Raw genomic sequence first — 15,875 nt, forward strand, 5'->3', positions numbered from 1 at the left:
CATCTGCCAGGTGTGGGATGGGAGGCCATCCAGCCGCAGCGGCCCTGCTCCCAAGGGCATGTGGAGTCTAGCCAGGGTGCCCAGCCCTGGGGGTCTGGGCCATGACTGTCCCCACCAAACACAACAGTGTCTGTATGTGCCCGTCATGCTGTGTTGTCTCCATGCTCTGAACTCTGTCCATCTCCTGTCTCCCCACGAGGGGGTCCTAGTCCTGTGCGGCCACCAGTCTGGTGTGTGGGGAGGGACAGCAGGGAAGGCCGAGGGCAGGTGTAGCACGTGGAGGCACAGAGGCCAGCCCCAGCTCAGTGCCCGTGGGCACGTTATGACCTCACCTTCCACTGCCTGCGGCAGCACAGCTGCCCCACCCCCCAACAAGGGGGTTTTACAGAGCACGTGGGCAACTTGGGGCCCCTCTTTCTCCATTCTTCCTGATTCCAGAGAGTCGGCATTGTATATTCTTGACTAGAAAGCACCTGGCCCTTCTGCTTGTGACAAACAAATGAAGGATCAGAGAGAATGTCCGTCCTGTCCACCTTCTGGTCCTTCCCTGAGCAACCTGTGAGGTCGTCAGAAGGGTGGAGCCGGGGCTGCATGTCCCTGCTCGGGGGCCAGAGCCAGAGCTGCACGTGCGCCCAGCCCTCCAGGCAGGGAGGAGCCCTGCAGGCCACTTCCAGGGCCACGTCTGCAGTGGCCTGCCCAGAACACAGGGTTCTAACGAGCTGGCTGGAGCGACACCGGGGGAGGCGAGACGTTGCAGGGGCTCATGTGTGCAGGGCAGGACACACAGACAGGGCAGAAGGACGCACTGAAGCACAGCCCCAGTGGGCCTTCCCAGGGGTCGGGGGGGACTCCCAGCTGGTGCCACAGAAGCCTTTGGAGGTAGGAGGGCCGAGAGTGGCCCCCATCAGAGCCTCATCCTGTGAATGCCTGTTCTGTGCCCTCATAGAAAGGTGGAGATGACATGGCTGGCCCAATGTGACAGACCTCTCCAGACCCCTCCCCCCACACACTGAAGAAGACGACATCACAGGCTGTCACGCACATGATCAGGGCTTTGTCCCTCCACCACAGGCCCTCCCTCCCTGCTCCCTGCACCTAGCACACACCTGTGCAGGTGCCAGGTCAGGGCTGGGGACGACCTGTGGCTGGAATCAGAGAAACCGAGACTTTGCTCTCAACTGCTATCCCTCCCATTTACACTGGACAGGGAAGCAGTAGGAACTCCTATACTGTCCCCTGGAACCTGGGGCTTCACTCTCCTCATAAAATCAATATTACAACCTTAAGGGAAAACGTTTGTGGAAAACCTTAACCCTGCCCTGCCAATATTAACACCTACTGGGCACGTCTCAGGTGTCGGGCTCAGCACCAGATGCCACACCTTGACACCTGGCCGCGGCTGAGGCAGACACTCTTGCTGCAGTTGGGAAACTGAGGCTCAGGAAGGCTCAGGGCACCTCCAACATCCAGGAGTTTGTGGGCCTTCGCGGCAGGGCTGGAGGCGGCCGAGTGACGCCGTGGCCTGTGCCGAGCCTCCCCCTGACCAGGCTCCGTTCGCTTCCTGCCGTGCTCCTGCCACGGGTGCTCACAGCCTCCCTGCTCTCCTCACAGCTGCCAGAGGCGACAGAAGAATCTTGTCGCCCTTTTTGTTTCCCCTGAAGCGCATCATGGCCCGCCTTTCACAGCCACACGCAGAGCACCAGACACTGCCGCAGCCCCACTCCACGTCCTCACGTCCTCGGTGACACAGACACTTGGTGTGGCCAGGCTGTGAGCCGGGGCCTGCGGAGCTGTTGGGCTGGGCGGGGGCAAGCCCTGCTGTGTCTGAGCCCGGTGCTCCCGTGACCCCAGCGCCCCCGGCTCCCGCAGCCCTCGGGTGGGTAGCTCACGACACGCCTCCCCGCCAGGCCAGCGTCCCTGCAGACAGGGGTGTCCCGAGTCACTGCCCAGTTCAGCCTGTTCCACAAGCCTGGGACTGGGGAGAGAAGGCCCCGGCCAGAGGATGGGGCCACGAAGGGGTCTGTGGCCGGCAGGTGGGTGGGGTGGGCATCGCTGAATGACCCTCTCATGCCTGCCTCTGTGTGTGCGCCCGCGTCGCTCTCTGTGGCATGAAGACCCTCCCGCTGCATGTGGAGCTGCAACAGCAGAGGGGCGCCAGCCCCAGCCCCTGCCCCCCGGGACGGGTCCGCTCCCTCCTAAGCGCTTCTGGGAGCAAACTAAGCAACCGTGCTCCCGCCGTTTTCAGCCTTGGCAAGCTTGGCTGTGAAGAGAAAGGGTTTCGTTCCATGAATCTGGCTCCAGGGCAGGGGAGACTCTCTCCCCCGAGGCCCCCACACGCAAAGAGGATCACGGCCCGGTGGAATGGCCGCCCTGAACGAGCCTGGCCTCGCCAACCCTGAAAACCGGGCCTCGGACCTTGCTCCTCTGCAGGCGTCGGGCGGGGCACCGGGGCTCCCTGGCGTGGGGACCTCACCTCCGCTTTCTTTCCCCTCCCCAGGGTACTCCAGGACCAATTGGAGTTCCAGGCCCAGCGGGACCAAAGGGCGAGAGGGTGAGCCGGGAGTCTGGGCCGCCAGGAGGGAGGGCAGGCCTGGGACCCTGCCAGCCCCGCAACTGTCCCAGGAGCCTCCGCCCTTGTCCCCTTCTCCATCCATCTCTCTCCTAGTCATCCTCGCAGCAGACTGGGGGAGCCGGGCAGGCCTGGGGGCGGGGGCTGGTTGTGTAGCTTGGTGTGGACAAAGACTTAGTGTGATGCAGGGGACAGAGAGCTTCCCGCACCTTGGCTTCTGGTCATCTAGTGTCTGTCACAGGCCCAGTCTGGAAAGGCCCCAGACACTGTTATCACCAGACATGCCTAAACTTCATAATGATTTAGGGAAACAGCACAGAACAGAGTGCCAGGTGGTGTTTAGAAAATTCCATGGCCGGGCGTGGTGACTCACGCCTGTAATCCTAGCACTCTGGGAGGCCAAGGCGGGTGGATCACTTGAGGTCAGGAGTTCGAGACCAGCCTGAGCAAGACCCTGTCTCTACTAAAAATAGAAAGAAATTATCTGGCCAACTAAAAAAATATATATAGAAAAAATTAGCTGGGCATGGTGGCGCATGCCTGTAGTCCCAGCTACTCGGGAGGCTGAGGCAGAAGGATGGCTTAAGCCCAGGAGTTTGAGGTTGCTGTGAGCTAGGCTGACGCCACAGCACCCACTCTAGCCAGGCAACAGAGCAAGACTCTGTCTCAAAAAAAAAAAAAAGAAAGAAAATTCCTGTAGGACATCAAGAAGTCAGGAGGATCTAGCGTTAGACTCAGCTCCCACAGCCACTGTCAGTGACCTTGGCCAGTCCCCTGCCTTCCCCATGGCACTTATGTCCCAAAGGGATCTCTGAGGGGGCTGGAGAGGTTTCCCTGGTTTCCACCAAAATAGAAAACAGTGACAAAATGTTGTTACCACGTCAGGGAGGATTCACGGGTTTCTTTCTCTCATTGCAGGGCAGCAAAGGAGACCCTGGGATGACAGGACCAACGGGAGCAGCTGGGCTTCCTGTGAGTCTCATGGTACCAGAGGTTTCTCACCACCCACCCCTGTCCCCGTCAGAAACACTGTCACACAGAATGCCCAGCTCCGGGAGCAAGACTCTGGGGCCCAGGGAGAGTTCTCCCGTCTATAACAGAGGAAGCTACCAAGAGGCAACTGGTGATGGGCTAGAACGCCCTGCTGGGCACTGGTAGGGGACCAGGTCCTCAGCCATGGGGCCATCTGCCGGGATGTAGCAACACACCCTGAGCCCCTCCCACCATAAGCCTCTGTGTCAGATGCTTCAGGGCCTCACGGGTGAATGTGCCACAGGCCCTGCCATCGAGGAGGGGGCAGAATCAAATCCCGGCCTCTGTGGCACAGGAGATTTTTCGGGACCAGAGCATCTTCCCAGGGGAGCTGGCCTTGAAGAAGAGACTTGGCTTTCCACCTGCAGCATGTTTCCACGTTGCTTTGTTAGAAAAGCTGAGCATCTGCCGACGAGAGCCTGAAGAGTGTTTCCCATCGCTTGGAGATTGCGCATGCACTGGCTGAGTAGGCACATCCAGGCCAGCCTCTGCCATGGCCCATCCCCTGGCTGAAGAACGGAGAGCAGTTTGCACCTTGCAAAGAGGCTCTGAGGAGTTGCTGAGTCCTTTTTCCAGCGAGGCCTGGCAGGACAGCCAGGAGGGCTCTCCTCTGCCAAGAGCGCTCTTTGCTCCCTGACCGTGTCACCGCTCACCTGTGTGAGGGACCACAGAGGGACACTGCCACAGACCAGGGCATGGGCTATAGGACCAGGAAGTTAGAACTGCATCCTTGGCTTTGCCCATAACTCATCACTTGCCTCTAGGTCAAGCTCCTTGAGTGACTGGCTTCCTTGTTCCCCTCTGTAAAATGGGGACAGTTAAACCTGTCTCTGATGAAGTAGGCATCGGTAAAGAGCTTTATGAGCCCGGAAGGAAGGACGCTACAGCCATCCTGTGTTTTCTCATTAGCGTGTCTTCGTCTCTGATTTATTGCAGGGTTTACACGGACCACCCGGGGACAAAGGAAACCGGGTGAGTCAGCTGTGCTCCTCAGCTCTGGGCACTAATGTCTTCATAATGGGGTGGAATGATCAAATGGGGATTCCCGACTCAGCAGGGCAAACACAGTGTTTCCTGATAAATCATCCTAAATTGAAAGGCTTTAGGGGGGCCGAATCCGTGGCATGCAGGGAGTCTGGGCCTACTCCTGCCACTGAAGCGTGGATTTTTCCACATGACTAGGGGACGCTGAATCCCACAGTGGCCATCAGCGTAGCCTGGCCATCCAGTAACGGAAGCCACGTGTCCCCCTCTCTCTGGGTTGCCCTGATAGGGGGCCCCTAAATAGATCCATCGTTACCTTGTCCTCGCCTTCCGAAACTTACTTTTGCCAGGCCTTCCAGGCCACTGGTTAGAGCAAAAGTAAATTCCAGTTCCAAGAACAAGCAGGCAGCTGTTGTAAATCAGCCAACCCTTTAAAAAAAATATTACAGCTGCTATTTCTCTTGCAAAGAGTCAGCAGGACTACAAAACGAAGCGTGCCCGCATAGCCCCCTTTCTGTCCCTCTGGTTCCTGCCACCTTCACCAGGATGTGCTTACTTACTGAAGGTCCATGGCACCCACAGCTATGTGATGGTGCATTACACATGCCACAGCCTTCAGCATCTGGGCGCAGCAGGGATAATCTAACTACATCTGACCAAGAGATGACCCGTGGGTTCCTTTCTAGAATGTCCCATCCACTGCGGCTGCACGGTGTTCCCAGTGCGCCCCTAGAGGCCCAAGCATGTGTGCTAGCCGGTCAGACTCCCAGGCTCTTAGAGAAGAAGGAACTGGGGGGTATGCGGCGGGGAACAGATGGAGAAATTAGGTCCAGAATGATGATGAAATGTCCTGAGTTCCCACTGACGGTGAACGGCAGAGTAGGTGGCTTCTAAAACCCAGGTCTCATGGCTGATCTTTGATCCTGATACCACATTCGGAAGAGCAAGTGCCAGAATGTGTATTTACACCTGGCACCATTAATTCCATCCTCTTCAATTTAAGCTGCATCTACTGAGCACTTCTGTACCCCTAAATACTCTTCACTGGCAACTGGTCCAAAGCAGCTCCATGTGTCCCACGGATTCTAGAAACAAGAGGGAGCAGACAGAGCTACTCCTACCAGACTGTCCACGGGAAGACCAGGTCTAAAACCACTGGAATAAACAGACCAGATACGTGGCCAGCCTCTTAAGCACGTTCCCCAGTGTAGCATCAAAGAATCCAGGCCCCTAAAAACTTTGATCATTCCACCTCTGAGTTGGCAGACTAACTTCCTTTCTAATTTATTTCTAAAGTGTTCTGGTTTTCTCTATAATATTCAATTAATATTTATAAACCTATTTCTTAAGACTTTTTCAGTTGGCTTGAGTGGGACACTGAGCCATTTGGAGGCTGCGAAGTCAGTCTTTCAAATGGTGGTGACTGTGTGCTTTGGGCGGCCAAGCACCCCTGTCACAGATGGAGGGAGGGGGGGCTGGTGGCTTGGATGCTGAAGGGACCACGAGTGTTGAGTGATCCACTGAGGCCCCAGGAATCAGTGGGGAAATATTTCTTCTCCATTTCCCTTTCCTACTATTTGACGTATTTTCTCCCATCCCAGAGCCCGAAATGGGGATCTTTCTAAGGACAACATGCCAATGGAAACAACATTCTGCCCTTGTCACTAAGGGCTCTGTGACCACCTTTAAGGATAAGAAATCAGTCAAAGGATAAAGGGTGGTGTGAATCTAGCAATTTGATCATTGGGAAAATCACGGATTTCCGTGGAGCTGCCCGAAAGCCGGCCAGCTGAGAAGGTCCGGCTGCATGCAGTGAGGCTGCCCTCTGTGCTGCCCACCCCCCCGGAGGGGGCGTCTGGCCTCCCCAAGCCCATCCTGCCTCCTCCCCGCTCCCTCCTCCACTTTCTCTTTTGGCCTGGGCCTGCCTCTTCCTTCCTTTCCTCCTTCCATCTTTCTCCGCCTAGATATGTTCACCCCATTATAATAATCCCATATCCCTCATCCTTTCCCTCCCCTCAAAGCTTCCAATTTATTTCCTCTAAAATCATTCTGTATACATTTATTTATATTTCTAAGAAGCTGCTGCTCCTTGACTTTATTTGTCCCTTGCCCCTCACCAGCTGGATCTCTCTCTTTGCCAGGGCCTGTTTCGTGTCACTCTGGGGTGGGAGACAGGCAGAGTGCAGGTGAAGCTACTACTCTAACGTCTTCAAAGGCCACCTGAGTTGGGCGATTGCCCAGGCCCTTAGAACATGGCGCCCATAGTGCAAGATACCCCTGTGAAACACACAGCTGTCTGTTACCTGGGGCAAATCATCGGGACCTGGAACCACGCACTCGTCAGCTGCTCTCCCTCCTTCTTCATTAGGAAACTGTGCTCACGACCCAGAGAATAAGGGGCCACGCTCCTGAGAAAGTTTGCCGTGAGGCATCCCCATTCAGAGAGCTGGCAGTTTTGCTTGTCCACCACTCGGGGATTGTTCATGCCACGATGTTCTTCTTGGCAGACCTATCTTCAAGCCAGTGGGATTACACCTAATATGCACATACTTGTTTTGTCTTAAACACATGTCATTATCTAAGTAAGGATTTGCGTTTTAGAAAATTCATTTAGAAGAACGCAATTGCAGACAACTTCTGGAACCAAGAAATTTGAGTGATTTCCAAAGATTCAGAGAAACATCAAAACTATTATAACTCTTCTGCCTTCCTCTATGAACTTGTACTGCAGGAACACTACATGTGGCAAGACCTCTGACCCCGAGACTTCCCTCTGGCAGTGGCTTTGACTGCTATATGGGCTAACAAGAAATAATAATCATTATTATTATCATTATGAAGTAGCTATCATTTACTGAGCACATACTATATGCATTTAATGTGCACAAAGACCTCACAACAAGTTTTTGAGGCAGCTGTTGTTGTACCCATTTTATAGGTGAAGAAACTGAGGCTCAGAGAGGTCCAGTAGCTTCCCAAAGTCACACTGCTAATAACTGGCAGAACCAGCTCTGACTCCAAGCCTTTGTTCTGACCAATATGCTGCCCAGCCTTCAGGGTCTGGTCACCCTGGAGTGACACTGTGGCAGTACCCGAGCTTCAGATAATCAGCCTTGCCTAGTGAAAGCTCCCAGGGAGACTCCCTAGGGGCACACTTGGCCCCCTTTTAAAGAAACACACATATGAAATTGCAGATTCACATTCATTACAGAGGTGGTGCTTCATTTTTACAAAGAATTCCCCATAGCCTTTCTTTAAACAGAGCCTGACACATGCAAAACAGGATTCAACTTAGAAAAATGATATTTACTGAAGCTGGTCAGAAACAAATGAATTTCCTGAACCAACATGTTCATAAAGGAGTAGCTGTGTGTGACTTTAGACCAGGATGAACCAGACACACTGAGAATGGGAGGACTCAGTTCTCAAACCAGGGGCCACTTGAGAGTCCTAGATACTCATGCACACACACATGTGGACACATGCACAATCACATACCCACATGCATTCATATAGTCACACACATGCACATGCCTGCACACTCATGCATACACACATAGGCACAAGCATGTACATGCATATGATTAGACATGCTGTGTTCACACGCAGACACACATATGCACACACCCCACAGCTCTAAATAAAATCACTTGCCTCCTAATAGACTGGCAAAGGATGAAAAACAACTGGGACAAAAGTTTTGCAGTCCAAAGCCTTTCAAATATAGACCTTTGAAGAGAAAGCAGTTGGTCTCCAGCCAGTGTGTTCAGCACGGTCCCACGTGGGCTTCGTGTTAGCAAAACTGGCCAACAGCACCTTCACTCTGCCAGTCCCTCCACCTGCAGCTCTGAGCCCTGCTGCTCCGTGCCCCCAGCCCCACTTTCCTCCCCTGCCCCTCCCACCCACCTCAGCCAAATTCTCAGAGCGGGGAGGTGGGCATCGACCCCAAATCATATTGGGGAGAATATCCTACTTAAGAGAATCTATTTTTCCCTCTTGAATTTTCTTTTTCTGTCTCTAACCTTAACACATGAATGATCCTAAAGTTTTGATGTTGTTTTTTTTCTCGGACTAAACCATTATTTACAGGGGGAGAGGGGGAAGAAAGGCTCTAGAGGGCCTAAAGGGGATAAGGGAGACCAAGGAGCGCCTGGATTAGATGCCCCCTGCCCATTGGTATGTTTTTGTTTATCACTCGCATCCTTCTGGTTTTTTCCTTGAGGTTTGCAAATTGGAAACAAAGAAGGCAGATCAGCTGAGATGAGAACCAAATGACTACACTGATGCTACCAAAACCTACCCGTTCATTTGACTGGTGAAATTCTGCCTGCTGTTGGTTTTGCCCTAAAACCACAGCTGCAAGTAATTCTGGCTAAATCCCTTCCTTTGAATCCCTTTCCTTTGAAGATGCAGAACAACTGATGTGTGGGAACTATGAGGAAAGGGGTTTTCAGAGAGGGCCTCAGCTCTAGGCTCCAAGGTGGCTTTGGAAGCCTATGTAGCATTTGTGAGCCACGGATTTGCCTTCTTCGTTTTGTGGCCACCTCTGTGGGCCAGCGGTTCAAGCTGTCTGAATCCTTACTTGGTCAGGATGCAGGACACCAGAGGTGGCATCTCCTAGGGGCCACTGATACTCAAAACTGGGCAGAACAAGGCCGGACGAGGGGCTTTTAATACACAGCCTCTCGACACTCCCCAGGCATCCAGCTAAAACCTCTGAAGCTGCAGACCAGAATCGGGGCACAGATGCCCCACAGGAAGCCGTCCCAGATGAGCCAACAATTCATGATTTGGGGCACATCTGCCAGGCTTCTTCAGTGCCGTTTCAATTCATGCGAAGGTTCTGAAAAGTAGGATGCACTAATGTTGCAGTTTATCTGCGTTTGCTCCAAGGAAGTCTGCAGAGGGAGAGGGGGTCGGCAGAGAAGGGGCTGGTTGTATGTGTTCCAAAGCAGAATTCTCCGGAGCACGAGGAGAGCACAAATGCTGAATTTGGGAGACCGGGGAGTCCACTGGGATTTAGCCCCTATTTGCAGATGCCTCAAGGGTCCTGCATCCTGGCCAGGGTAGGACTGGGCCTCTCCACTCCACAGTGGGAGCTGGCCAGCCTTGACCTAAATAATCATCGTGGTTGGTTTTGTGAACAGGGACACCGAGGTTTTAAAGGAGAGAAAGGGGAGCCGGGGTTACCAGGGCTGGACGGACTGGATGCCCCGTGCCCATTGGTATGGCATCGCCCTCCCTTGCCTGCATGGCCGATTTGGGCTTCCCCACGTGTGTGGTTCGTGCCTGCTGCCTCTCCAGCCGCCCCCCACGCTCCTCCTGCTGCCCTGTCCCTACTTCCTGCTTCTCCACTCTGTAAACGCCAAGGGTCACCTTGCCTTGGCGAGTGCTCTGGGGGCTCCCGGCCATGCCACCCTCTTGCATGCAAAGTTTACCAGGATGTTTTCTTGGTTTCCTGCTGCAGCTGCTTCTAAAGCACATCACCTTAATGTGAGCCGTCCCTCCCACCCTGAAGTTGGCTTTGGCTGCATCTGATACTCCTTTCCAAACAGCTTCTAAACAAATCTGCCACCAGAGGTCAAACTAGGAAAGGGGGATTCTCTGGACAAGTTCTTAGAACTGTGACTTCTTTTCCTCCATGCCGTGCAGTTAGTTCAGAGTGCACTGGCCGAACACCCAGCAAAATATTTGAACGAATTCCTGAGACAGCCCCCTACCTCCAGCCGTTCCAGCACCTCATGATTTGGCAGGGGACAGATGGGCATGCTCATAGATACAGGGTAGACTGAGAAGTTCTAGAACCCAGGTGGAAGTTCTTCCAGTCTATTCCTCCAGGCTGGGTCCTGGGTCATTGCCCAAGTGACACCCTCAGAACTAGGGGATGGTCTGAGATTAAGTTTTTAGATCCTAAAAGGTTTGCCCTTTTTGCTTAAACCCCGGAAGACATTACAAAACCCTCCCTTGGCATCCCTTTCTTTCGTGGTCAGATGGCTCGCCACCGCAGAGTCTGGGAAAGACGGAATGGTCGAGAACATAGCTAAGGAGGAGGTAGGGACTGCTCTTCCAAGGACGTCCCAGGCTAAGTGGTAGCAGTTCATTCCCACCCACCCAGTCCCTCTCTAGGCGGGGACACTCTAGCCTCCACACCAATCCTCTTACTGCAAAAGAAGCAGAAGATGATGCTTCATTCCAAGGTGATTGGCTGGAGAGGTTACTGCCTAAATCTCGCCAGTAGGTTTGGAGTTCAAGAGCTACTTTCATAGCAATAAGAGTCAGATGAGAATTTCCAGCCTCACATCCCTACCCTGGGGTCACACAGGGATTCTCTTCAAACAGAGGAGAAAAAAGTATAAGAAAATATGCTGTGTGACCCTGAAAGGTGACCGAGGAGCCCCTCTAAGGGCACTAGGGACATTTTAGGATGAGCATATGCAATGAAAGGAGAACACAGGACACGCCAAGTGGCAGCTTCTCGTCCCCCGCTGGTCCTGCCTGTTGAACCCGTGCATGCAGCATGCCCAGGCGCTGTTCTTAGCTGGAATTTCCTGGTCCCTTCAAAGCACCTCCATTAATCACCAGCCAGGTCCTCCCTCGGCCACAATCTAAAAACCTGCTGGCAGCAGCGTTGGCCTCCCTGCTCCTCCCCATACATTACTTCCCGTTCTCTGTTCTCCGCCTGCCCACATCCCTGCCACCACCCACGTGCCAATGGGAATGCCGCTCCGGCCCGCGGGGGCTCCTCTCCCTTCCAGAGTCCGTGTGAAGTGTGCTGCACCGTGGTGGGCTGGTCAAGGGGGCAGAGGGTCATTGTGAAACGTGGAATGCACCACCCCACCCCCTGCAGTCTCCTCCCTGGCCCAGAGGGGAAAATGCAAGTCATCCTTATCTGACTCTCCGTGCAAAATGGCATTTTCTCCAATCACATCCCCTACCGACGTGCTGTTTGTCTGTTGATTTTGCTATGGAAGTGTTCAGATCTTCCCTTCGTTGTTGCTCATTCTGCCTCCTGCGCTGTGTTAGTATGGACTTGGGGGCAGGGGGCAGCTATTGATTGTGATTTTTAGTACAAGATAACCAGGCTTCCTCAGCCCTCCCTGTTGAGGCCCGTACCTGCAGAATACCAGGTGACGAGAGGTTTAGGCGCCTGGCGTGGGTGGGCGGGTGAAGTCGGTCGGGGCACAGAGGACTCCCACTCAACCACCTCCCTCAGACCGAGCACTCGCTCCACTCTCCCGAAACCCCGTGTCCATCTCTCTCTGCCCTGGAGCCTGGAATTCTGGAATCTGGGCTGCCTTTCTAGGAGACTTGGACTGAGAACCAGATCTTTGCCCTTGGTTCATTCAGCCTTGCCCTCCCCATCTTGTCTCTCAATTTCTAGATTCCCCGCCCCCGCAGGGCATGCCAGAGAGGCCAGGATATTAGGGCTGGAGAAGACTCAGGAAGGTTTCCACCACTGTGGGCAGAACATCCTGAGGCTAAGGGTGCTCTGTGGTTGCCTCCGACAAAGGAGACAAACAGTGTAGAGGTGATTCCTGCCCTGCTACCGCACTTCACCCCCAAATTCCCGGCAATGGATAAGACTGTGCCAGAAACCCATGTCTTCTTGCAGAAGGCGTCTCCGGGCTGTGCTGCAATACCCATGAGGCTGCCTGTCCCTTTGTGCCCCCCATCCTGACCCTAGTATTGATCACCTTGCAGGAACCGTCTAGATGTCCTCCGCCCACTGCTTAGGAAGAGAGACAAGAGAGTGGGAGGGCTGGAGGATCCGTAGAGGTCACTTTAAGCAGCTGCCCTTGCCCAGGTTTTACAGAGGAGGAAACTGAGGCCCCCAAGTGCAGAGTGACTTGCCAGTGAACAATCGCACTCCGCAGAGCTAGAGCAGAGACTGTTCTCTCATGGCACTCAAGGACATCTCTGCTGGCCGAGCCCACAGGCTAGGACAGCCCCTCCTGGCCTTGCAGTGCAGCTACATGCGACCTTAGCCAATGGGGAAACAGCCGGATTTGTTTCCCACCCATTTCCGAAGTTCTAAACTGGAGTAGAGAAAAGAAATCGACAAGAGTGGGGGGATCGGGGCCCAATCAGCTGCCAAAATGTTTGTGGCCCTTGTTACCCCTGTCCTGCCTGCTTGGTGGACCGTTCCAAAGAGTCTGAGCCCTCTGCCTTCCTTCCTCATCGCAGGGCGAAGACGGCTTGCCAGTCCAGGGCTGCTGGAACAAGGTAGGGTGTCCCAGCCGTTTGCACTGGGGCTCCGCTCTCAACGGTGCGGTAAAGATCTGACAATTTACATTCTGCCTTCTACAGATGAGGCAGCAAGACATGGGTCAAAAAAGGCTATCACAAAGGCAGGGTGCCCATTAAACATCCCATGCACTGCACACACTTAGAGAACATTTAAAAATGCTTCTTAAGGTATCAGCACACCCCGGGTATATGGAATTTCCATGTAGCCACACAGGTGACATCTTTATGCCTTGTGTGGCCGATTTATGTAGTGCCTCTCCTCCAAGGACTTCCAGACCATGTTTTTAAATTAGTTATCAATCAGCTACTCTCATAGTGTTCATATGAGGTCATTTGAGCCATATGATGACATTTATCCAGGTGGAGGATACCTAAGTTGCTTAAACTCTACACTCCACAGCTCCTATGCCTCCTCCTAGGGACTTCCCTGCTCACCACTCACCCTTCCCCTTGAACTTAAGCTGTCAGAGCCTGCTGCTTCCACACATGTGACCTGCAGCCCCGTCTCGCCTGGGTCCCCAGGGTTCCCTCCAACAGTGAGTTTTCACTTATTCACAGTGCCTTGGCAGTTCCACCATGAAAGCAGTCTGACGCCACAGGGCTGTGCCCACTCAACCATGGCTCCCCAAAGTGCAGGGCTCCCCAGGCTGACCGGGGCCATCGGATTGCTAACCCAGAAGCCCCCTTGGCTCCCAGCAGAGGGGGCGGCTGCCATGCTGCCCCAGGCCCGTCCTCCCACCTTGCCTCCCACTCAAGGTGTTCTCACCAGCCCCCCAGGCCTTGGGGTGTTGGTTTGTCCTCATAAAAGGTCTGGGGACCCCAATCTGTTCAAGAGTCTGTGCTTAGCTAATCCAGGCCTGTTCCAGGGACAGCAAAGTCACACTTATGATGTGAGGATGTGATGAATAAGCTCCCCTGCACTAAGATGCCCAAAATCTCATTAATTCACAGGACTGGGTAAAAGCAGTGAAACCACCAGGCAGCCAGGCCCTAGGTTGAGTACCTACTTGCCCGGTACCTAGAGAGCCCACTAACTAAGAAAAGAAAGCTCAGCTCTCAGGGGACATGGCTCCCCAGGATCTGCCCCTCAAGCCGGCCTCACCCCTTTGTGGAGCCCCACCTAGACCTAGTTACAGCACCACAAAAGCAGGGCCAAGGGGTGTCGAGTAAGACCCCAGACCCCCTGGCCCCCTAAGAACAGGATTTTCCTCTTCAAGATTGCTGCTGATGGTTAGGAGATACAAACGGGTGGGCTTAGCAGGGGAAGAACAGCCACTCTCAAGAGCTTCCGTGTCTTGGAGAAGCAGCGAGACTGTGACTGTTCATTCACACCTAACCATCCATCTGGGACAGCGGGGTCATCGCACAGCTGGGCCTCTGCAGGAAGTGGAGAGAGGGGGTGCCCTCTAGAGGCCATGAAGGGGATTGACAGAGAGGTGAAAGCTGGGTTTCCCACCCTCAGGGGGCTTACAGTAGCCACCAGTTCCTTCCCCCTGGGGGGCTCATGGTTCCCTCAGTCCCCTTACCCAGAGCTCCCATCCAACCCAGGACGAGGTTTACCTCCTTTCCTACAAGGGAAATAAACACTCACAGACCCACGGAAACTGACCGAATGTTGTTTTTTGTTTTTGTTTTTATTTTGCAGTGATGCCTCTAACCTTGGATTGGCCTGTGTGTGTGTTTGTACATAGAATATTTATTTTTATACAGTTTTCACTTTTTGAAAATGCCAGAAGTATGATGCATCTTACAGATTATTAAAAAAGAAAAAGAGAAACCTGCATATTTTGTACAGAAAACATCAACCCCTTCCCTTTTGTTTACAAGATGTTTTGTATAAGTCTATGTTCCTAATACACTTTTTGTTTGTGAGTATGGGCGTAATGTTTGCATGATATTTGTGCACACTTATTAAGTATTGAAGCTTAATAAATTATTGTGTCCCGGTGCCAAAGCGGGCCAGCTGGCACCGAGGTGCTGGCCAGCTTTCCTGTGTATTCACACGAATGTGAGTGTCTGTGATGTTTGCCAAGCTAGGTGTGTCTAAGAACATTTTAAACCCTTATGGATTTTCATTATTAAAAAAAAAGAAACATGGCAATTCATGATCCTGATTAATCATTACGTTAAATACATTCTTGTGAAATCAACAAGTCCCAGAAGTAGGGGTCTTCGGAAGTTTGGAGTAAAGTTTTGAAACGTGAAGGCGAGCAGAGGGAAGGAGGGGACTCTATTAAGCAATGTCTATTGTCACAGATCCCGAGTTCATCGCAGAGCTTGCTGCTTGAGCATTGAAGGCTCAGTTGTGCTGAGGGCCCCCCGGATTACGAAGGGGCCATTTGCTACAGCTTTTGGTTTGGGGTGGGGCTTTTTGCTTGTTTTGGTTTGGTTTGGTTTGGTCTTCCCCTTTTGAGCTACAGTCACTCGTACCGACTATTGTGATCGTGGCTGCTCACTTGACTTGAACTTGGGGGTCCACTCACAACAAGCGGCTGCAGGAGCTCTGCCTCGATGGCCATCCCCACCCCACAAAGAACATGTGGGGAACACACACAAATCTGGGCCAGACTGGGCCCATCTGAAGTTGTTTTTATTTTTTAAGAAATAGGCTTTATTGCTTTCCATTCATAATGCCCTGCTTAGGAAATCACCAGAAACTGGATTTTACTGGCTAGGTGAGTATTAGCTATGGTGCAGCCTACAGGTTTATTGTTGGCTCTTGTACAGCATAGACAGGTGCTTTGAAAGGACTTGAGAGGAAGAAGCGACTTCAGGAGTTTAAACACCCCCATCTTGCTCACATTCTACATTTTCTCTATCCATCCTTTCTTTATAGACGGCACAAAGGGAGACTGAAACCCAGATTGTGTCCCCACGCAGCCACACAAACTCTAACGGGTGGACTTCACACTCATGACGCCCCTGCCATGTGTGGTGGTGAGGCCACACTCCCAAGCTCTGATGTTGGTGGAACCACGTGCCACCCACATGCCGTCAGACTAGGCTGACATTCTTACTCTAAGTGTCCACTCGGCTATGTTGG

The 15,875-nt window shown here is 53.1% G+C and overlaps 1 protein-coding gene across 1 annotated transcript in view; it reads left to right on the forward strand.

The window, feature by feature from the left end:
* Window positions 1-14,937, forward strand: part of COL13A1 (collagen type XIII alpha 1 chain) — a 146,659-nt gene extending 131,722 nt beyond the window's left edge. The window contains exons 37-42 of the mRNA XM_045567914.1: window positions 2,498-2,551; window positions 3,488-3,541; window positions 4,538-4,573; window positions 8,675-8,761; window positions 12,770-12,808; window positions 14,478-14,937. Of these exons, the coding sequence (XP_045423870.1) occupies window positions 2,498-2,551; window positions 3,488-3,541; window positions 4,538-4,573; window positions 8,675-8,761; window positions 12,770-12,808; window positions 14,478-14,480 (273 nt within the window). The 3' untranslated portion in view covers window positions 14,481-14,937. The remainder of the gene's footprint in view (window positions 1-2,497; window positions 2,552-3,487; window positions 3,542-4,537; window positions 4,574-8,674; window positions 8,762-12,769; window positions 12,809-14,477) is intronic.
* Window positions 14,938-15,875: the final 938 nt, after the last annotated feature.

Source organism: Lemur catta, chromosome 14 (genome assembly GCF_020740605.2).
Source record: "Lemur catta isolate mLemCat1 chromosome 14, mLemCat1.pri, whole genome shotgun sequence".
In the NCBI taxonomy this organism is placed as follows: Eukaryota; Metazoa; Chordata; class Mammalia; order Primates; family Lemuridae; genus Lemur; species Lemur catta.